Genomic DNA, 18,002 nt, shown 5'->3' with positions numbered 1-18,002 from the left:
GATTCTTGAACCTCTTTGTCTTGAAACTTCCAGGGAGAGACGGTGGTGTCTGTCGATGCAAATGGGATCGTAAGGAACTGGGACATTTGCAAAGTTGCCAGAGTACACCGCCATCGTCGTTGGGCCTCATCTGGCAAATAAATGTGCGATGGACAAGTGGCTACATCATCGCGATTGCAAGCAGTGACAATACCATCAAATGGTAGTGTCCTCTTTCTCTTTTCCTCCCTGGTTTCTTTCTTCCTTCTCAGTGACTCTATACGATCTGGCAGCTTCCAAACTTACGGGGAGGTGGTTCCAATTCAAGAGTTTACCAATGTCGTCCAGGTGGTGGAGTTCTATCGAGCTCTCCACCGGGAGAGATTGCACGTTTCGCATTTGGGGGCCATAGCCATTTGACTTTTGGTGACTTTCGTAAAAGGCAATCATAAAGGGAATTGACTATATAGTTGAATGGAGCACGCCAAGGGTTTTCCGCAGCTTTGGCTGTGGGAAAGGACGATCTCCGTCGTCGCTGGTGGTGCAGACAAGAATGGGGCGACACAACGATGAGAGTGGACGAGTGGGACTATATCCTGGAGGGGACACAGGTGCATGATAGGTTCATTGCATTTGGTGTGGCGAACGGCGATGTGGAAAGGATAGAAATGAATTGCACTAAGGTCTCAAGCTTTAGAGATCATGGGGGTTCAAGGGTTGAAGTTTTCAAAACTTTGGATGATGATTTAGTGGAGGGCAAGATCAAACTTTGGGGTGTGCCAAAAAACCGCATAATCATGGACTACACCAAGCTTTTTGAAAGCACAAAGGGGAAGCCAAAGAAAATCCGCCATGCAAATCTGAAAGTATAAAAAAGACTAATTATGTGTAAATATATAGGATGGTGGTGATCTGCCCATCATCAGAAATCTCAAGTATCTAGCCTCAATCTCAATTTCTTGTTTTCCATGCAAGGGATCCTTGTAGGAGATATGTTTTTCCATGCAAGTAAAGTGGTGAAAAAGGATTAAAATTTGTTAAACAGCTTTGCCTTAAAAGGCAAAAAGAACTTTCAAAAGCCAAGCCAGTTAAAAGCAAATAAATCTCCTCAAATAGATTATGGTCTTTTCCATCCTCTAACTACAGAACTCAGCATGAACACGCTCAGGTGTATCGATTTTCATCCAAAGTTGTGCCAAACCTCCTCGAGAATCAAGCCTCAAATATTTCGTTCTTTTATATCTCGTTTCAAGAGAGGGCTTATAACTTTTCTGTGCAGGAAGTGAGATGCGTTTAGAACTTGGTGGATTGGTAATGATCTGGAAAGTTGCACCAATTCATCCAGCAAACAAATAGGAACTTTTATAAAAAAAGGTGCCAGTTTGGGCTTTTGGGACGATGGCTCCATCTTTTGAGATGGGGAACGCGTACTTTGACGATCTCTTGCCGGACATATACTCCATGGTCGTCGAAAGGATTGGAGGCTATGCGTGCGTCGTGGAAAGGATAGAATGCAGACAGGAGCTTTAAAGATTGCCAGGGTCCAAGGATCTCTGGTGATTTCCTGGAGAGGAGGGGTGTGCCAAAAAAACGCTTGATCATGGACAGGGAAGCCAGCTCAAAGGTTATGACTATGCTTTTATTTTATTATACTTTACGAGATTCATTTTGTTGTTCAAAAGCGATTAGATTGCCTGCTTTGAAATTATATGTTTTTTTTTAATCTTTGTATAAGAGTGGCAATGGAGAAACTCTCTCCTCATTCTTCCGAACACATTTGTTATGGCTCTTGGAAGCTGGCGATGGAGCCTGTGCGAGCGGGGGTGGCGGGAGAGGAGAAGCCTGCGATGAGTGGTGGTGGTGGTGGTGGTGATGATGATGATGAACCGCCGCAGACAACGATTGATGCTGAGTTCCCTGCTGCTGCTGCTGCTGATGGATCTGGATCTGCGGCGGCCTGGACAGTGGAGCCGAGTAAGAAACGCTGCCAGCGGCGAGCTTGGTGCAAGGAGCCGGCGATGGCGACAAGGTGGAGGACGCTAGAGGCGGAGGAGGAAGCTTGTGGAGCTCGCTGACTCGAGGTGGCGACGCAGCGGTGGGAGAGACCGTCGGGGACATCTTTGGAGTTGGAGTGAGAGGCCCGGATTTGTACAAGGGGTCGACTGGAAGCGTCACGCACGGAGGCGGCGGCTGGGTGAGAGGGCCGCTCCTGGGGATGAGCCTCCTCGGCTTGGACGATGCGGTGGAAGCCAGAGGACCCGATTGGAAGCGACGAGGAAAGCTTGGGAACGTACTTAGCTTCTTGTGCTGCTGCTGCTGCTGCTGCTGCTGCTGGTGAGGCGAGGGACGAGGAGCTTTGGAGAGATCCGGGCTTGGTATCCACGATGGCGATGGAGATCCCGTTGGCTCTGTGACCGAGTACATCGCCGGTGCTGTGGAGTGTGGTTGTGTGTTGGGAGCTGCCGAAGAAGTTTGTGTTGGCCTGTAGAGATGTAAGACGCCTGGATCGCGGCTGCCTTTCCTCCGCAGCCATGAGTTTGTTCTCGAGAAGATCGGCGCCTTCTTGTTGGACACCCCGTCCAGCATGACTTCGTGGATGCTATTTACACCGTTTGCCTCTGCGAATCTAACCGGGGAGAGTGGAGCCGATCTGCTGCCCGTGTGTGTCTCATACGCAATGCTATAGTGCTTTGGACTGGTCTCCTCCTGCAGCAAAGTTTGACAGTTAAACAAAAAGAAAACCAGCTGTTGCACTAAACTTCAAAAAAAGAGTCATGGGAAGAGTCTTACTTGCTCTAAAGAACTCGACTGGTCGGACTCTTCGGTAGCATCCTTGGTCTTAAAGAATGCATCATTCTCCCCTCCATCCAGATAGTCCAACGAGGTATCTAGATTACGTTCTTGCACTATCCGACTTATGCAAGGGTCGGCATCGTCTAGGCAACCAAGGCCTTGTCTAAACAAGTGCATCTGCCAACAATATCACGGTTAGCACGCTGGTAGACGTTTTCTTGCATGAGAAGTAAACCTGAGCTGAGTGATGCCGAGCAGCTTGCGTGAGAAGGTGTCGAGGACGACTTTGCTCCAGGGAGTGAAGACGGCATCCCAGAAACATGGCCAGCTCGTCAAATTGCTCCTTGGACTCTTGCAGTTGTTGCTCAATCTGCGCTTCGGCTTTCACATTCTTGGCTCTGGATTTTCGTAGCCTCATGTGATCGTACAAAATCCTGCGCCACCAATTCGTAAGAACAGCTACATTAATTTACAGGGACTTGCTAGCTACCTCTTTTCGTCGTATTCTTTCTTCGTTTCCTAAGAAAAGGAGAGGTACGTTTCCAGCTTAAACAAGAAAATCTTGATTACCGAGCATACCTCAATGTGGCCGAGCTCGCTGAGCAAGCCTTCCGCTGGCACCTTCAGCGTTTCAGAGACGTGGAAAGCCTGGAGAGCTCTACAATCAGAAAGTCGCAACAATTAAAGCCACAACTCACATAAAGATGGAGAAGCCTTGATAGCTCAGACTGTGTCTTGCTGACTTCCTTGAAAGCTGTATCTGCGCACGAAAAAAGATCTTGGAAGCTCAAAACCACGCATTATAAGCCGAGCTTACTGATATCTCCGTTGTTGTCCAGAGCAAAGGACTCCACCAGAAATGCAGCCATCTCTTGGATGGCTTCGGAAAAGCCTGGATCAATGCAAAACAGTCACGCCTGTCCACACGAAGAAAAATAAATTCCAGTCTCTGACCATAAGCGCGACCCGCGACACGAGAAGAAACCGCGTGTAGCCCTTCGTACTGATTCTTCATGTAGCAAACATCCTGAGCAAGAAATCGCAAAGAACACCCAAGAATGAGGCGAATTTCAGCTCCACAAGAATGCCAGACTCTCCACAAACCTGCATGCCCCTCGTGATCTCCTCGATATCCTGTGTCGGCTCCAGAGCCGCCGCCGGCGACGATTTCTCCTTGAATCGAGCGAGCTCCTTGATCTTCTTCCATGACTTCATCTCTAGCACGCCACACAGCGTTGCTGATTCGAGAAATACCCCCCTGGAACACTACATTTCACGAGCCGGCCGTGCGGATCGAGCGCCGGACGCTTTCACGCGGTCGCATCAAAGATCCCGCGACGAATGGAGCGGCTCCATGTCGCGCTCACGCATTCTTCCGCCATAGCTCAGCACTAAAGGAGAGAGACTACCCTAAAATTCCTAAAACCCCCTCTCGCTAACCTTGCTTTGTTAAGCCCTAAAAACGCGGGGTCTTACGCTAAGTCAGGTCAAAGCCCCGGAACCTACGCGGTCAAAAGCGGCACGTCAGCTAATATGTTTTGCCGTGCATTGTTGGTCAAACCGAAACTTTATCTGTAAAACTGTCCCAGCCACTTGGCGGGACAGGACTCATCCATGTGGCGTGCCAGATAAGCCCTATTCTCGGCACCGTTGGATCAAATCTGGTGACTAGGGCCCTCGCGAATTTAGGGCTCCAGGAGAGAAAGAACACGAAAGAGAAGATCGCTCGTCTCGCTGCAACGGGCTTCTTCGGGCAGCAACGTTGATAGAATCTTGCGAAGGAAGCCCAGGTTTGTGATGCGCGATGTGATTTGGATGGATTTAAGCGGAGTTTTCTTGCGATTCTTGTAGAGCAATGGACCGCTATGAGCGAGTGGAGAAGCCACGCAATGAGACCCCAATCAGTGAGAATGAGATCCGGATTACCACGCAGGGGAAAATGCGCAACTACATTACCTATGCGATTAGCCTGATACAGGTGAAAAGAAGGAAGAATCGCTGGTTTTTTCAAAATTTTTTCCCTTGTCTTTTGAGCATTGCAGGATAAAGGCTCCGAGGAGATTGTGCTCAAAGCAATGGGACGAGCAATCAACAAAACAGTGGCGATTGTCGAGATTGTCAAGGTGGGAGTTCTTCTTTTTTCCTCTTTCTTTTTGTTTTTGCTCGAGGTTTTTGAGCTGAAAACTCCCTGTTCTTGCAGAGAAGGATTGCTGGCCTGCATCAAATCACCACGATTGGGTCGACTGATATCACGGACTCGTGGAAGCCACTCGAGGAAGGACTTGTTCCGTGAGTATATCATGCATCGCTTCTCCTCTTTCTTTTTAACTTGGCTTGCATTCTCACCAGGCTGGAAACGACACGGCACGTATCGCTTATCTCCATTACCCTGTCAACGAAAGAGCTAGACAAGGATTCCACAGGGTATGTAAGCTCAAGCTCTCTCTCCTACTTTCCTTCTTCTCTCTTCAGGATTTTCACACTTCCATTACAGGTATCAAGCGCCTCTCCCACCTGACCAGGTGAAACAGTCGGGAGAATTCGACTACGATGGAGGAGGTATGTTTCAACTTCACTGGCTTCACTTTAGAACCTCTTGTTCTCTCGAGCAGAGATTTCACCACAGGGCGGCGGCCGCGGCCGAGGCCGTGGCGGCGGCGGCGGTCGAGGGAGAGGAGGTGCGTATTCTTCTCACTTTTTTTCCATTCTCTGTGAGAGTCACTTAGCAAAAGGCTTTTGGTTTTACTTTTTCGTCGCTCGTTTTCATAGACTCTCTTCGTTTTCTCAAAGCCTAGAAAGCTACGTCCTTATAGCTTTGATCCAGACCAAGTTGCTGATAAAAATCTCTCTTTTTGTCCTTTTCTCCAGTGTTTGTAGGCAACAATCCAGCGGCTGGACGTATCCAAGGCCGAGGCCGGGGCCGTGGAGGCCGAGGTCGAGGCCGAGGTGGTGGAGAGGGAGGAGGGGAGACATCATACCAAGAAGGCCCTCACACCGAAGAGACCGGAGGAGAGGCTGTCCGAGGACGAGGTACTCTTAAAAACGTTGATAACTTATCTTTGATCACTTGGTTTCTATGCACAGGACGTGGGCGTGGCCGTGGACGAGGCCGAGGCCGCGCGGGCGTTGCTTGATATCTCCTTAGTGGTCCCCTCTACAGTAGAAGTCCTTTTGAAAATTTTTGGCGAATTCTTTTTGTACACTCGAAATCACTGGTAGGCTTCCGCTAGGCTTCCGCTTTTGTTTTGTTCCTGTTCGTTTGTCTCTACAAACAATGGTTTTGTAGCGTGAGAATCCGAAAGTGTTTGTAGCTTTGCACGGACCTTTGACGAAAGCTCCTCTAAGAAGCCGCTTTCTAGATGTGTCAGCTGAGCAGTCAAGTGCCGCTTCTCGCGCTCCAGTGCCTCTCTAATGGACGAAAGCTGCTTGAGGCCGTGCTGCTGGATAAGCCTCAGAGGAAGCTCTAGAATTTCCTGGAGTGAAAACAAAGTCAAAGGGACGATAGAAAAATCTCGAAGTGACTGACCTCGTCTTCCTGGCCCCGTGCAATCGCATTCGCACTGGCAAGGATAATCGCTGCGATGACAGTGACGGGCGAGATTCCTTTAACTTGCAGCTCGGGGAATGCCGACTCCACCTCTTCAAAGTCAAGCCGCGGTGTTTGTTCCGTTTCAAACCTGTGGAGCACCAACTTTGTGTCTAGCAGCTCGCACACGTCCATTCTTAGCTTCCTCCATAAATCCACCAGCGACCAAGCGTCGTCCGTGGTGGTGGCCGCTGCCAACTCGCTCTCCCATTCAACGTCGGACATTCCACCGGCTGAATTTAGCAGCAAGTTCTGACGAAAGTCATGTAACAGTACTCCAAGGTCCTGTTTGTTTGTTTTATCAATCCGTCAGTCCCAGAGTAGCTGTAGCAAGAGCGTGAACGAAATCTGACCTTGGTCTCAAAGCTCTGCCTGACTTTATATCGCCATGGAAGTCTGTGCTCCATCCAGGACGAGCTCAATAGACTCGTCGGGACCAGCTTTTCAAACTGGAGCATCTCTCTTCTCGCCACACGCATAAGGACGTCTCCTCTCGCTCTAGAACGGTCAAAAGTGTGGGGTGACGTTGGCTGCTCTCCCGAAAGCTGCAGCTGTCTAGGCGAAGGCTCGAGCTGGAACGAGAATTGTCAATCTTTCTCAGAAGAGGGTATCTTCGTACCTTAGCATAGCGATCGTCAGACTCATCTAGCAAACTATGTTTAGATGTTCCTTCGGTTGTCCGTGCGTCTTTGTCTGCATTTGCGTCGGACAGACAATCCATTCCTGGAACAGCGAAGTTAGTGTCATTTACACATGGACTGGGCTCGATTTTCCCGTGAATGTCTCCGTCAATCTGCCAGAGAATGAAAGGAAGGCGTTAATACCAACAATTTAAGAAGCTCTACCTCAGGATGCAAATCTGGTTTCTCCGCTGGGTCAGATTCCAGTTTTACGACCATAGATACACTCGAACAAATGGATTTATTGTGTGCGTGATCATCTTGGCGATCTGCTACATAATTACATTGCTGTTCACTCTTGGCTTCACTTGATTGAATGGATACTCTTGCTTCAAGCTCTTTTTGCTGCTGCCGACCTGTATAAACCTTTACGTAAGAAGCTTATACAATCAAAGTAATACTATGCCTTCTATTTTTCGAAGTGAACGGTACTGCAAACGAATGCTTTCGCCGCTATCAACAGTCCTCACGAGGTACCTGTAAAAGAAAGACCCAACGCATTGCGTGCACTTTAAAACAGTAAACAAGTTACCATCCATTCAGGCATTGGGACTTGATTATGGCGGCTTGTCCACAAAAGCGCTCTGGAGTTCGCTTGTTGCCCTTTAAATGAAAACTTCATCAGGAAAACTATAAAATCTGGTATCAAAGCAACAATCACCTGAATGAACACGCGATCATTCACCGAAAATGGGAATTGGACACCTTTGGGCTTCGGTGACGAGTTCAGCTAGAACGCACCAAAAAGTAAAAACTAGCCAGAAGTACTTGAGTTACCTTCTTGCAGTCAGAAGTTCTCTGCTCGCCATTATCTTCCCTTTTCCGTTTAGCGCATCCAGGACTTGCTTTCTGCTCCCGCAAGTATGCTTTTGCAGCTGCACGTAGCGCTGGCAATCGTACGTCTTAGGCCCAATGCAAACACATATCGAACAAAAGCTTTACCAAAATTCGGAGTTAAATATCCTGTTGAAGTGATCGATGCCGCACAAATGAAGCACACACCCTGCCAAAGTTAAACACTTATCAACCAAAAAAGAAGAGCAAACAGAACAGCGAAGACACACCGTCTGGACGACGCGTTTCAATCCATCACTCCCGAAAGAATGACCACATTTAGCAACCATGGCATCCTCTAAGAACGCTCCTCTGCATGCATGAGAAAAGAAAAACTATAGCCAAACGAAGATTATCAGGAGACACGATCACTTACGAGAAAGGATCGCAAAGAACGTCCGGTAGAGAGAGCTGCTTCACATTCTCAATCTCAATGGTATTCACAATCCCTGGACGTTAGATAAATCCATCTAAGATGAAAGAACAAAAGAAGTATCTCTAGTACCTTGTGATCGTGGACGATCGCGAGAGCTCCCATTTCGCCTGGAGTACACGAAACCATTTCCCGATCCACCAATCGAGTTCTCTCCATTCCGGACCCCAGCCATATTCCCATCGTCGCCAGCGCTTCCAGAGCTTCCCATGCTCGCTGGATCGTCAAGAAAAACTACCGTCCAGCAATATTTCGAGCGCTCCAGAGCTGCATTCTTCGCTAGGTCACCGCGATCGACGCGCAGAGCCCTAGAAAACGCAAGCGGAGGCGATCAGCAACCCTTACCAAAGACACCCATCCAAGAAGGCGATAGACGCGATCAAAATCTCATTCGACTCGCAGAATCGTGGCGATGGAGCGACGAGGAGCTTCTCGAGGGGCGCTCCTCCTCCGCCATAGCCGCAAGCTTGAGCGCATTGAACACCCTCGGTATGCTGACGTGTCTAACCTTTGCAACGTGGAGTAGTCATTGCCTGACACGTATATAAACAAAGGACTTTTTTGGCGCCGACGTGGCTTTAGGGTTCTATGGCAAATATTTCGGGGGGGCGAAAGCGCGCAGCGATTCTTCTCCTCCGATTTCCATTAGGCTTGATTGCCTGCTCGATCCAGCGTGCCAGCGGCGGCGCAACAAGCAGGGTAATCTCCAGCAATCCGGCGCTAGATCCATCCCAATCTCTCCAGGAATGAGCGATCCAAGCGCGCGCGGCAGCAGCAGCGACGGCGATGGAGGCCAGGAAACCCTACCCGGTGGCGGCATCCGACTACAGGGTCCTGGAGGAGATCGGGCACGGCAGGAACGCGACGGTCCACCGCGCGCTGTGCGTGCCGCGCGGCGAGATCGTCTCCATCAAGAGCATCGACCTGGAGAAGTGCCGCAGCGATCTTGACGAGGTACGCCGCGAGGCCCAGACACTGAGCCTCATCGACCACCCTAACGTGGTGGCGGCGCTCGCGCTCTTCATCGTCGGCCAGCGCCTGTGGGTGGTGATGCCGTACATGGCCGCCGGCTCCTGCCTGACCATCATGCGCGTGGCCCGGCCGTACGGCCTGGATGAGCTGCTCGTCGCCACCGTGCTCAGGGAGTGCCTCAAGGCGCTCGACTATCTCCACTTCCACGGCCACATCCACAGGGACGTCAAGGCCGGGAACATCCTCGTCGATCAGCACGGCGGCGTCAAGCTGGGCGATTTCGGGGTCTCGGCCTGCCTCTTCGATTGCTACAACCGGCAGATCGCGAGGAGGACCACCTTTGCTGGCACTCCGTGCTGGATGGCGCCCGAGGTGCTGGATCCGGTTTGCGGCTACGACTGTAGCGCGGATATATGGTCGCTGGGGATCACCGCGCTGGAGCTCGCGCAGGGCCACGCTCCACTCTCGGATCTTCCGCCCATGAAGATGGTGCTGGTGGAGCTCTCCAGTCCGCCGCCGACGCTGGAGCCCGAGAGAGCGAAAGTTTTCTCCAAGAGTTTCAAGGATTTTGTGGCGTGCTGCCTCCAGAAGGAGGCGAGCAAGCGGCCCACGGCCGGGAAGCTGCTCAAGCATGGATTTTTCAAGCACGCCCAGAGCGGCGAGTACCTGGTGGAGCATCTCTTGCGAGAGCTCCCGCCGCTGTGGGAGCAAGTGAGGGAGCTGAGGAACAGGGATGTGGCCGAGCTCGGGAAGAAGATCTCGCTGCCAGAAGGCGAGCAGCAGAAGCAGCAGGAAGTCGTGAGCGAGTGGAATTTTTGCGTTGCGGATTCGTCGTCGAGTTCGTCAACTTCTGGCAAAGGAGAAGCCAAGCCCGAGGAAGAGGAGAAGAAATGAAGAAAACTTACCACAGAACTTAAAATATGAGATTTTTCACTGCGATATAGTAAAAAGTTTCATCTCCATCGCAAGTTCCCACTCCATCGCTCGAAACTCTCCGAGCAAAAAAGGTCAATGAAAGTCAAATAAGTCAATGAATGGTCAAGATAGTAAATGAAAGAGCTTGAAGAACCCTAGAAATGCGACATGGAGGATGGCGTTCTCTCACCGTAAGCGCTTCTCTCTCACTCTCTCGCTCGTTCTCTCTGATGAGATCGTCCCTACAGGCCATTGCGGCGATTCCTGGTGTGGATGGCGAGGAATGGGATCCAGTACAGCGACGCGCTGCGTTTTGGCATGGATGGAGTGGTTTCTGGGGCTGGAGTGAGGGCATTGCGCGATCTCCACCACGGCGAGCTCATCGCGACCATTCCCAAGGCCGCTTGCCTCACGCTGCTCACCACCGCCGCGCGCGACGCGATCGAGAGGGCGCGGCTTGGAGGTGGATTGGGGCTCACTGTGGCGCTCATGTACGAGCGCAGCAAAGGGAAGGGGTCGAAGTGGTATAGGTATTTGAAGACTCTTCCTCGCCAGGAAAGCGTCCCATTCTTGTGGAGTGAGGAAGAGATCGATGGATTGTTGCTCGGGACCGAGCTCCACAAGGTAGAAATCTTTTTCTTCTTGTTCTTCTTGACGAGAGTTTTGCTCCTTTGTTTTTCTTTCACAGGCATTGAAAGAAGATAAGCTTCTCATGAAGGAAGACTGGGAAGAAAACATAGCTCCGCTAACCAAAGAGGATCCTCTCGAGTTTCCAGCACAGGATTTTACGTTCGAATCCTACCTTGCAGCAAAATCCCTGGTTTCTTCTCGCTCTTTCGAGATCGATGCCGAGCATGGCTATGGCATGGTGCCTCTAGCGGATCTGTAAGTGTAAGTTGGTTTATATGTTTCTCTTTTTCCATCTCTCTTGTTGATCTCCTAACGCTGGATTTTCCTTTTCTTCCAGCTTCAATCATAAAACCGATGCTGAGGACGTGCATTTCATGCTGAACGCCAGTGACAGTGACGACGACGACAATGGTTTGATCATTGACGATGGATTGGCAAACGGTGACTGTCGTGAAATCTCTAGTGATAAAAGCGTGCTGGAAATGGTGATGGTGAAAGACGTAGCAGCTGGCTCGGAAGTAAGTGCAAAAAAGAAAAAACTTTTGTTCTGACTTGTTTTGTCTCTCCAGATTTTCAACACCTATGGACAGTTGGGCAATGCCGCGCTGCTTCACAGATATGGATTCACAGAGCCAAACAATCCTCACGACATAGTGAACTTGGACATGGACTGCGTGCTCGAGGTACTTCTCTCCCGCTTCCAGAAGAAACGCGTCCGCAAGCGGGGAAGAGTGTGGAGAAAAGCTGGTTTCTCCGGCTGTGAATCCCAAGGCAGTGAGTACTTTGAGATCAGTGCTTCTGGGAAGCCACAGATCGAGCTGCTGCTGCTGCTGTTTGTGATCCAGTCTCGGGCACGGGATTGCAAAGCTCTCGAAGATGCTGCTGCCAAAGTGAAAGGAAGGGTGAAGAAGGCTACCAAAGCTCTCGGGTGGCGCAAAGAAACTCATTGTCATCCAACCAAGAAGCGGAGGTTAGAGAGTGTGGAAAGCAGATTGGAACGGTGGCTACTCAACTCCACAGTGATCAATCTGTTGTTACTCGTGATTGGCAAGCGAGACGAGCTATATGGTATCACTTTTGGTAAAGAAGAGCAAGCCCTTGGCGAGTGTAGACAGCATACCAAGGAGCTCCATGCTGCTCGGCTGAGAATAGGGGAGCGAAGGATTCTACGTGACTGCAAGCAAGAGTTACTAAACATGAAAGCAAATCAATGCTGACAAAGATTAAAAATCTTTTGCTAACTAGGCAATCATGGGAACATCTTGCAGCAGAATTAATTATTTTAATTCTGACAATTGACAGAAGACATTGACAGTGAAAACTTAGAATAATTGTCAATATCTGTGCTCTTAAGAGCAAAATATCTCCAAGTTTATAAATGATTTTAGCATCTTAGGAGATTCTATTAAACATAAAGAATTTGACACATTCAATTGGAATCGACCGGTTTATAGATTTATTATATATAAATAATTACTGCTAGATTAATATTTCTATACAAGCCAACAAAAAAGTTGATCTTATGTAACACATAATACTCCAAAAATACAAGCTCAAAAACATAGCAACAGATAAGAGGTGAATTACATGCCCACCTACCTGTATCTAAATCATATGAAATTCGTAATATTCCAACTTGTGCAACATAATTCCCTAAAAATTCAACAGGTTATGCGCTTGACCAGCAAACTTGAGATACAACGGCAAATCTCTCACCACCGCAATCTCATCATCACCCGTCTTGGCACAAATCTCCTTAACCACAAACATATTGCATTTGCTATCCACCAACACCACGTAGAGCTTTCCCTTCCAGCTCGCCAGGCGGACGGGCTGACGGTCCGAGAGATAGAGACCGAGATCGTTGTACGTGATCGTGTTGCTTGCCACAACCTTGAACTCCTGCCCGCCAGTGGCCAAGAGGAACACCCTCCATAAGGAGTCCCCCATGTCCAAGTAGGGGATCTCCTCCCACCGGTTGACAAAGGGATTCCCAACGTAGAGCTTTCTAAGCTTTTGTGGTGCGAGTGACCACAAGGCGATGGTCTTGGGAGACGGCGCACAGCAACTTGGCACCGCGAGGATCCCAGCGCATCATCTTGCCACTGCTGTCCTGGATTCTATTCCACTCGTAGTAGAACCTAACGCTCTCCCTGTAGGAGCTCGGCACACGCATCTGGAGATGAGGACGGCCAAGTAGTTGTCCCACCAGCTCGGACGCCATACCCTTGCTTGAAATAAACCTAAACTTGTTTTAAAAGTTTAGATAATTATGATGAGAAAATATTTCAGATCAAGCCTTTGGACCATTTCAAAACTCTGAATTTTATATAGTACCCTAAAACTAATAAAATGCTTCAAAGTTAATTAAAGTCTAACTCATTAGCTTCTAGTCAGATAGATTTTGATAAATTTTATATATATGTGAATAACCTATATATATATATATATATATATATATATATCATCTATATATATTACCTTTAAAAATAACCAACTCTTAAAGGCCTTATCATAACAATAATAAAAAGATTCCACCAGTCAGACATTAAATGTTAAAGCGAAGAATGGTCTAAAGCAATTCACATTTCCAGCGTGATTAGCTCTTTCGAGGTTTGAGAAAAATCTGGCTCGAATCAGCTTGGAAAAGGCACAGACATCTACGTGTTACTTCCACTAGCAGTGAGTTTGGTCTACTTGCTGACGGCCCGAGCAATGAGGAAAGCAGCGGCGGAGGCGAGCGCACCTATACACGTCGTTTGCAGCGCACTGCTAAAAGGCCTCGACCCCGTGAAGAGCCCCTTGACGTAGCCAAACACGAACAGCGCCAGCAGCGTCACGCCCACGGATACCTTGAGTGCCATAAACACTTCCGAGAGTAGCATGTAAGGGAGGAGCGGGATCATCCCTCCCACCACGTACGCCAGCGAGATGGTCGCCGCGCTCCTCATGGCTCTGCCTGGCTCCGGCCTCTCCAATCCCAGCTCGAATCTACGCAAAGAGGTAAAGTTGTGTGAGTCTTACATGAACTTGGAAGAATGGGATCAGTCAATCTAGTTGCTGTTGGTTTCTGGAGAGGATGGAATGGTAGGGGATCGCTATCGCTATGGAGGAATGAGTAATCTCGAGGAGATTTGTGGAGCTAACTGAAGTTCTAGTTGCTGGGAAGATCAACAGGACTGCTCTGGCTGGAACTTGGAAGAGAGAAAGCAACAAGAAAAGAGAGGAAGAGATCGCTGAGTACCTCATCATAAAATCCACCCATGCGTCCCGGCGCTTCCTCAGCGCTGCCACGACTGGCTCGTATTCGCTTTGCATGAGACCAAAATTTGCTAGAATCTCCGCAACTTCTTCGGCTTCTGGAAAAACCAGAAGAGAAAAGCAAAAGCGAGAAATCTGTGTCAAAGTCTATACGGAAGGAAAAGTGTATAGAATAGAATACCTGTCTCAGGAGAGCGCTCGATCTCTTCCTCTTCCCTTTTTCTCTCTTTCTCATAGTGATCGGCCTCGCTCTTGGCAGCCAAGTACCTGCGACAAAGAAGAAGAGCAAGCAAACATTAGCTCCATAGAATCCAAGGAAAAGAAAGATATTTCGATCGATCATACCCCCCCAATCCCATGGCGATCGCTCCAGCCGCGACCTCCGCGAGCCCCGCCGTGACGACAACGAGCGACGGGACGCTGGCGCCCGATAATCCAGCCGCCAGCGCGAAAGGCACCGTCAATCCATCCGACGCGCCCATCACCGCGTCGCGGACGATCTCCCCGGCCATGAAATGCCGCTCCACATGCTCGCCGCCATCGGAGCTGGAATCACCATCGCCGCCGTGATCCCTCGGCCTGTGCTTGTCATCGCGATCCAAAAGCCCCGCCTCTAGGGCGCCGTCCACGGCGGGTCTGGTAACATTCGGCGCCATCGATCTGCCCTAGCGATCGATCGATCGGTCACTCGATGAAGAGAAAGAGAGATCGCGAGAAAAGTGAGCAAGGAAAATCACACACGACCACAAGAATGCGTGTCACTATATAAACCCCAGAATAGGGCTGGCGTGGCGGCACGGATGTGGTCCAGGGCGTGTGCCGGGCACTGGCATCCAAAGGCGGTGAAGGCTCCACGTGGCCTAGTGGGCCCAAAGGCGCGTGGCGGCCACACTAGGTCCACAGTACTACCAAGAATAAAACGCCAAAAGAATGCCACGAAACGAGAGAACCTTCCCACACTTAGAAAACTTATTTTTTCCAAGCCTCGAGACACGAAAAACTTCGAGGAAGAAACTTCCAAACATTTCGCTGCCGAGAGCTTGGTGACAAATCCATGCGTCAACTTCGCAACTTTTTCGTCGCTTTCTTTTTTGTTCTTGCTTTGCTCTCGTCGCTATGGCTATGGCTGGCAGCGAATTTGCACTGCACGCTCCACGAAACAATGGAGGGAAGAAAGTGCGTGCTTGTGCTGCAAACGAGGAGGACCATCTGTCTGGATCGAGCCGGCCTCGCAACTTTCGCCTGTTTGATTCTCTCGCCTGGCCCGTTACGCTCGATCGAGAGAGAGCTTTTGTTTAAGGACGCTTCTTTGTCCCGCGAGATCTTTGTCGTCGAGCTTGCTTTCGAGCTTATCTTCAAGCACTCGTCGCGCAGCACTTAGCAGTGGGCAGTGGTGGCACGATTCGATTCGAAAAGGCCCACTCTACTGCGAGCTATACGAGCCAGGCTTTTGAGCAAGACCGGGAATACATTAGATCGAACTTTGCTTGAATGTTACCTCCTCGGTATGTCGAAAGAAACACACATTATTTGTCCAAAACAGTACGAGTGCTTTGATCCTTTTCTTCTTGTCGATGCCCAGAGGACTAGATCGCGCGAGTGTATGGAACGTCGGATCCCAAGGCTTCGCGTTCCTTGCGCTCGGCTCTCACCTGTGTTTCCAAGGAAAGAAGAAAAGAAAAAAGAAAGTTAGAACAAACAAGTAAAACGATAACGAGAAAACAATTCCAAGAGCTTTTCGACGCATATAAAAACAAAGGAAAGGAAGGATACCTGTTGGAGCTGATCCTGCACGTATGGCAGGAATGGAGTTTGCTTCGCCTGAAAGAAACAAAGAAAGAGAGCTAAGCTTCGGCTCCTCGAAAAAATCCTTTTTTCTCTTCGAGAATACCTGCATTTCCTTGGAGAGGTGAGTGTGCTTCATCGAGAGGTCCATGGCGCGCTTGAGCCGCTGGTTTCGCAAGTCCAGCTCGTGCTGTGGGAGGCGGCTCAATGCCTCCTCCAGGTCTGGATCCCCCATTGGATCCAGCAGGTCCTCGTATCTCAGCCCTAGAAGCAGGAGCACAACTAAGAACCGAAAAGAAAAAAGGAAAAGCTGCGGTCAAGAACACAGCCGCCATTCCTTGACAAGGGTTTCGATTTTCTAGGCGCTTACCGAATTTCCTGAGCTCCTTCTCCACATTGGCCTTGTAGCGCCTGGCGAAATAGTTGAAAGTCGGCCCAAGCAGCGTCTTCGCGAGCCCCATCGCGTGCCCTCCAGAGAATTAGGGCTCGTGTTCTGTTTGACAGAATATACTCGCTTCAGAGGCATATTCTGCTTGCAATTTAGAAGAATGTTCTTAGAATATCCTAGAAGAACTTTATGTCCTCCTAGGCTTGAAGTTCACTAGCCAGTTACCATTTTAGCCTGGCCTCTCCAGCAAACCTCTCAAAAATTGTGTGAAACATGAATTGAAAATTTCCACCAAGAATCAGTAAGACCTCTCAAAAACAAGCCAACCTATGGTCTAAATTTTTGCAATTTATGCACTCAATTGGTAAGGTGTAAATTCCAACCATGATTAATAATTAATTTATATATATATATACACTAGTCAGAAATTACAACTTAAAATTAAAAATAAATAAAATATATTACAGTACCATTACCATTTATGATATCATTTTACCATAACCATTATCATATTATATTTTTGTTTATAACACAAGAAATTATGATCTAACTCAACTTTGCATAGTGTAGTTGAATCAGAGTTTATTTCTGGTTGCTATAGCAAAGTTGAAATTGTTACTAAGAGAGATAGAATTTTTAATAGTCTTAAAACTTTTATTTTTCTATTTTGTTAGCTAAAATTTTACTCTTTCCCAACTTTTTCTTATTTCTCAGCTTGAGTTGCCTTTTCATATTTCTAATATTCCTTCTTCATCTGAAATATATCCTTCTCTTGGCACATTAATCATTTCTAATTTTTAGGATTCTTATTCTCAATCCAGTGTTGAGTTGATTGTTTTCTATTATTCTCATACTAATTTGGATGTTAAGCATGTAACATGAAGTTGAGAATCTAGTGAAGTCTTTGATCAATTCTAATATTGATTCCAAGGGTTCAATTACTTTAGCTAAAGTTTCAAATTAAATGCATATCCCTAGTTATGAGTGCTGTTAAAAGCTTTTATTTTATCATTACTGCTAAGGGATTTATGTGTTCACTTGAGTATATAGACTTTTCTATTAATTTTCCTTATATCAAATGTTAAATTGTGTGTTAAGGAGGTTGAGTAATATGAATCTCTTGCTTATTTTATGCTAGCTGAAGTATTTTATCATAGAAGATCCTTTGTTTTCCAAGCTTTGAATATATTTCTTTCTTTTCTTCCCATTTCTATTTTAATAATTGCTAAAAATTCCTCTTTCAATACTTCTTTGTCCATTTTTTCTTCTTCCATAATGTTTCTTCTTCCCTTTTCTTGTTTTCTCCTTTTTGCTTTGACATTTTAAACTTTTTTTTCTTCAGAAGAGGGGGTAAAGGGGATGGATGGGAGTTTGGTCATGATGATAGAGTGAGGACAAATAGATACAATAGTGGAGCAAAGATAAATGATATAAATTATGGAGTGAGGATGAATATTGCAAATTAAAATGGAATATTTAGCCTTAATGTAATGAGGTTGAATGGATATAATAGTGGAATGAGGCCGAACAATGAGGACGAGTATAATGAGTTCGAATGGAGTCGATGCTTTAAAATTTATTTTCATTTTAAGGGGGGATAAAAAGGATATAAAGGATAAATGGTGTGAGTTCAACCTTTTATATGTGGTACTAAACAAAGACGAAAGTCATAAGTCCAAGTTAATATAGGTTTTAAATTTTTACCAAAGGGAAAATGTAGAGGTAAGTTTTACTTATGGTCGTAAA

General features: G+C 47.8%; 7 protein-coding genes across 7 annotated transcripts; 3 read left to right on the top strand and 4 right to left on the bottom strand.

The window, feature by feature from the left end:
• Positions 1-1,674: 1,674 nt before the first annotated feature.
• Positions 1,675-4,177, bottom strand: LOC9657780 (uncharacterized protein At2g33490). Its single transcript, XM_002977741.2, has 9 exons — positions 3,877-4,177; positions 3,727-3,799; positions 3,590-3,664; positions 3,471-3,532; positions 3,352-3,420; positions 3,263-3,291; positions 3,008-3,206; positions 2,770-2,949; positions 1,675-2,685 (listed from the first exon to the last, which is right to left on the bottom strand). Exons 1-9 carry the CDS (start codon positions 3,985-3,987, stop codon positions 1,699-1,701), a joined length of 1,785 nt encoding a protein of 594 aa, XP_002977787.1. The 5' UTR covers positions 3,988-4,177; the 3' UTR covers positions 1,675-1,698.
• A 268-nt stretch (positions 4,178-4,445) lies between these two features.
• On the top strand, positions 4,446-6,018 carry LOC9656878 (ribonuclease P protein subunit p25-like protein). The gene is made up of 9 exons (XM_024682705.1): positions 4,446-4,562; positions 4,624-4,750; positions 4,815-4,895; positions 4,973-5,061; positions 5,122-5,196; positions 5,267-5,331; positions 5,385-5,450; positions 5,641-5,802; positions 5,857-6,018. Exons 2-9 carry the CDS (start codon positions 4,628-4,630, stop codon positions 5,904-5,906), a joined length of 711 nt encoding a protein of 236 aa, XP_024538473.1. The 5' UTR covers positions 4,446-4,562; positions 4,624-4,627; the 3' UTR covers positions 5,907-6,018.
• LOC9657779 lies at positions 5,961-8,781 on the bottom strand. Its single transcript, XM_024682703.1, has 13 exons — positions 8,378-8,781; positions 8,249-8,321; positions 8,103-8,184; positions 7,981-8,041; positions 7,816-7,925; positions 7,700-7,768; positions 7,571-7,641; positions 7,445-7,515; positions 7,204-7,394; positions 6,978-7,151; positions 6,712-6,930; positions 6,299-6,643; positions 5,961-6,245 (listed from the first exon to the last, which is right to left on the bottom strand). Exons 1-13 carry the CDS (start codon positions 8,514-8,516, stop codon positions 5,982-5,984), a joined length of 1,869 nt encoding a protein of 622 aa, XP_024538471.1. The 5' UTR covers positions 8,517-8,781; the 3' UTR covers positions 5,961-5,981.
• A 120-nt stretch (positions 8,782-8,901) lies between these two features.
• On the top strand, positions 8,902-10,239 carry LOC9657778 (serine/threonine-protein kinase fray2). The gene has a single exon (XM_002977900.2). The coding sequence runs from the start codon at positions 9,092-9,094 to the stop codon at positions 10,169-10,171; it is 1,080 nt and encodes a 359-aa protein (XP_002977946.1). The 5' UTR covers positions 8,902-9,091; the 3' UTR covers positions 10,172-10,239.
• An 82-nt stretch (positions 10,240-10,321) lies between these two features.
• Positions 10,322-12,052, top strand: LOC9656877 (N-lysine methyltransferase setd6). The gene is made up of 5 exons (XM_002977899.2): positions 10,322-10,383; positions 10,441-10,816; positions 10,881-11,077; positions 11,160-11,340; positions 11,392-12,052. Exons 1-5 carry the CDS (start codon positions 10,361-10,363, stop codon positions 12,037-12,039), a joined length of 1,425 nt encoding a protein of 474 aa, XP_002977945.2. The 5' UTR covers positions 10,322-10,360; the 3' UTR covers positions 12,040-12,052.
• Positions 12,053-13,377: 1,325 nt separating this feature from the next.
• LOC9656875 (vacuolar iron transporter 1.2) lies at positions 13,378-14,808 on the bottom strand. The gene is made up of 4 exons (XM_002977738.2): positions 14,429-14,808; positions 14,265-14,350; positions 14,067-14,181; positions 13,378-13,813 (listed from the first exon to the last, which is right to left on the bottom strand). Exons 1-4 carry the CDS (start codon positions 14,737-14,739, stop codon positions 13,516-13,518), a joined length of 810 nt encoding a protein of 269 aa, XP_002977784.2. The 5' UTR covers positions 14,740-14,808; the 3' UTR covers positions 13,378-13,515.
• Positions 14,809-15,531: 723 nt separating this feature from the next.
• Positions 15,532-16,364, bottom strand: LOC9656874 (cytochrome b-c1 complex subunit 7-2). Its single transcript, XM_002977737.2, has 4 exons — positions 16,239-16,364; positions 15,975-16,132; positions 15,857-15,904; positions 15,532-15,735 (listed from the first exon to the last, which is right to left on the bottom strand). The coding sequence occupies exons 1-4, from the start codon at positions 16,327-16,329 to the stop codon at positions 15,670-15,672; spliced, it is 363 nt and encodes a 120-aa protein (XP_002977783.1). The 5' UTR covers positions 16,330-16,364; the 3' UTR covers positions 15,532-15,669.
• Between the last annotated feature and the right edge of the window lie 1,638 nt (positions 16,365-18,002).

This window comes from Selaginella moellendorffii, unplaced genomic scaffold (genome assembly GCF_000143415.4).
Source record: "Selaginella moellendorffii unplaced genomic scaffold, v1.0 SELMOscaffold_35, whole genome shotgun sequence".
In the NCBI taxonomy this organism is placed as follows: domain Eukaryota; kingdom Viridiplantae; phylum Streptophyta; class Lycopodiopsida; order Selaginellales; family Selaginellaceae; genus Selaginella; species Selaginella moellendorffii.
The sequence above is the reverse complement of the archived record's forward strand: the minus strand, read 5'-3'. Positions and strand labels throughout refer to the sequence as shown.

Excerpts from the sequence above, each read along its gene's own strand:
- LOC9657780 (XM_002977741.2), bottom strand. The coding sequence starts at position 3,987 with ATGAAGTCATGGAAGAAGATCAAGGAGCTCGCTCGATTCAAGGAGAAA. Across the intron at positions 3,292-3,351 it reads GCGAGCTCGGCCACATTGAG|GAAACGAAGAAAGAATACGA; the intron begins GTATGCTCGGTA and ends TCCTTTTCTTAG. Across the intron at positions 2,950-3,007 it reads CTCGGCATCACTCAGCTCAG|ATGCACTTGTTTAGACAAGG; the intron begins GTTTACTTCTCA and ends TATTGTTGGCAG.
- LOC9656878 (XM_024682705.1), top strand. The coding sequence starts at position 4,628 with ATGGACCGCTATGAGCGAGTGGAGAAGCCACGCAATGAGACCCCAATC. Across the intron at positions 4,896-4,972 it reads CGATTGTCGAGATTGTCAAG|AGAAGGATTGCTGGCCTGCA; the intron begins GTGGGAGTTCTT and ends CTGTTCTTGCAG. Across the intron at positions 5,451-5,640 it reads CGGCGGTCGAGGGAGAGGAG|TGTTTGTAGGCAACAATCCA; the intron begins GTGCGTATTCTT and ends CCTTTTCTCCAG.
- LOC9657779 (XM_024682703.1), bottom strand. The coding sequence starts at position 8,516 with ATGGGAAGCTCTGGAAGCGCTGGCGACGATGGGAATATGGCTGGGGTC. Across the intron at positions 7,926-7,980 it reads ATATTTAACTCCGAATTTTG|CGCTACGTGCAGCTGCAAAA; the intron begins GTAAAGCTTTTG and ends TACGATTGCCAG. Across the intron at positions 6,644-6,711 it reads GGCAGAGCTTTGAGACCAAG|GACCTTGGAGTACTGTTACA; the intron begins GTCAGATTTCGT and ends ACAAACAAACAG.
- LOC9657778 (XM_002977900.2), top strand. The coding sequence starts at position 9,092 with ATGGAGGCCAGGAAACCCTACCCGGTGGCGGCATCCGACTACAGGGTC.
- LOC9656877 (XM_002977899.2), top strand. The coding sequence starts at position 10,361 with ATGGAGGATGGCGTTCTCTCACC. Across the intron at positions 10,384-10,440 it reads GAGGATGGCGTTCTCTCACC|GCCATTGCGGCGATTCCTGG; the intron begins GTAAGCGCTTCT and ends TCGTCCCTACAG. Across the intron at positions 11,078-11,159 it reads ATGGTGCCTCTAGCGGATCT|CTTCAATCATAAAACCGATG; the intron begins GTAAGTGTAAGT and ends CTTTTCTTCCAG.
- LOC9656875 (XM_002977738.2), bottom strand. The coding sequence starts at position 14,739 with ATGGCGCCGAATGTTACCAGACCCGCCGTGGACGGCGCCCTAGAGGCG. Across the intron at positions 14,351-14,428 it reads ATCGCCATGGGATTGGGGGG|GTACTTGGCTGCCAAGAGCG; the intron begins GTATGATCGATC and ends TCTTTGTCGCAG. Across the intron at positions 13,814-14,066 it reads TGGGTGGATTTTATGATGAG|ATTCGAGCTGGGATTGGAGA; the intron begins GTACTCAGCGAT and ends CTCTTTGCGTAG.
- LOC9656874 (XM_002977737.2), bottom strand. The coding sequence starts at position 16,329 with ATGGGGCTCGCGAAGACGCTGCTTGGGCCGACTTTCAACTATTTCGCC. Across the intron at positions 15,905-15,974 it reads ACCTCTCCAAGGAAATGCAG|GCGAAGCAAACTCCATTCCT; the intron begins GTATTCTCGAAG and ends TGTTTCTTTCAG. Across the intron at positions 15,736-15,856 it reads TGCAGGATCAGCTCCAACAG|GTGAGAGCCGAGCGCAAGGA; the intron begins GTATCCTTCCTT and ends TTGGAAACACAG.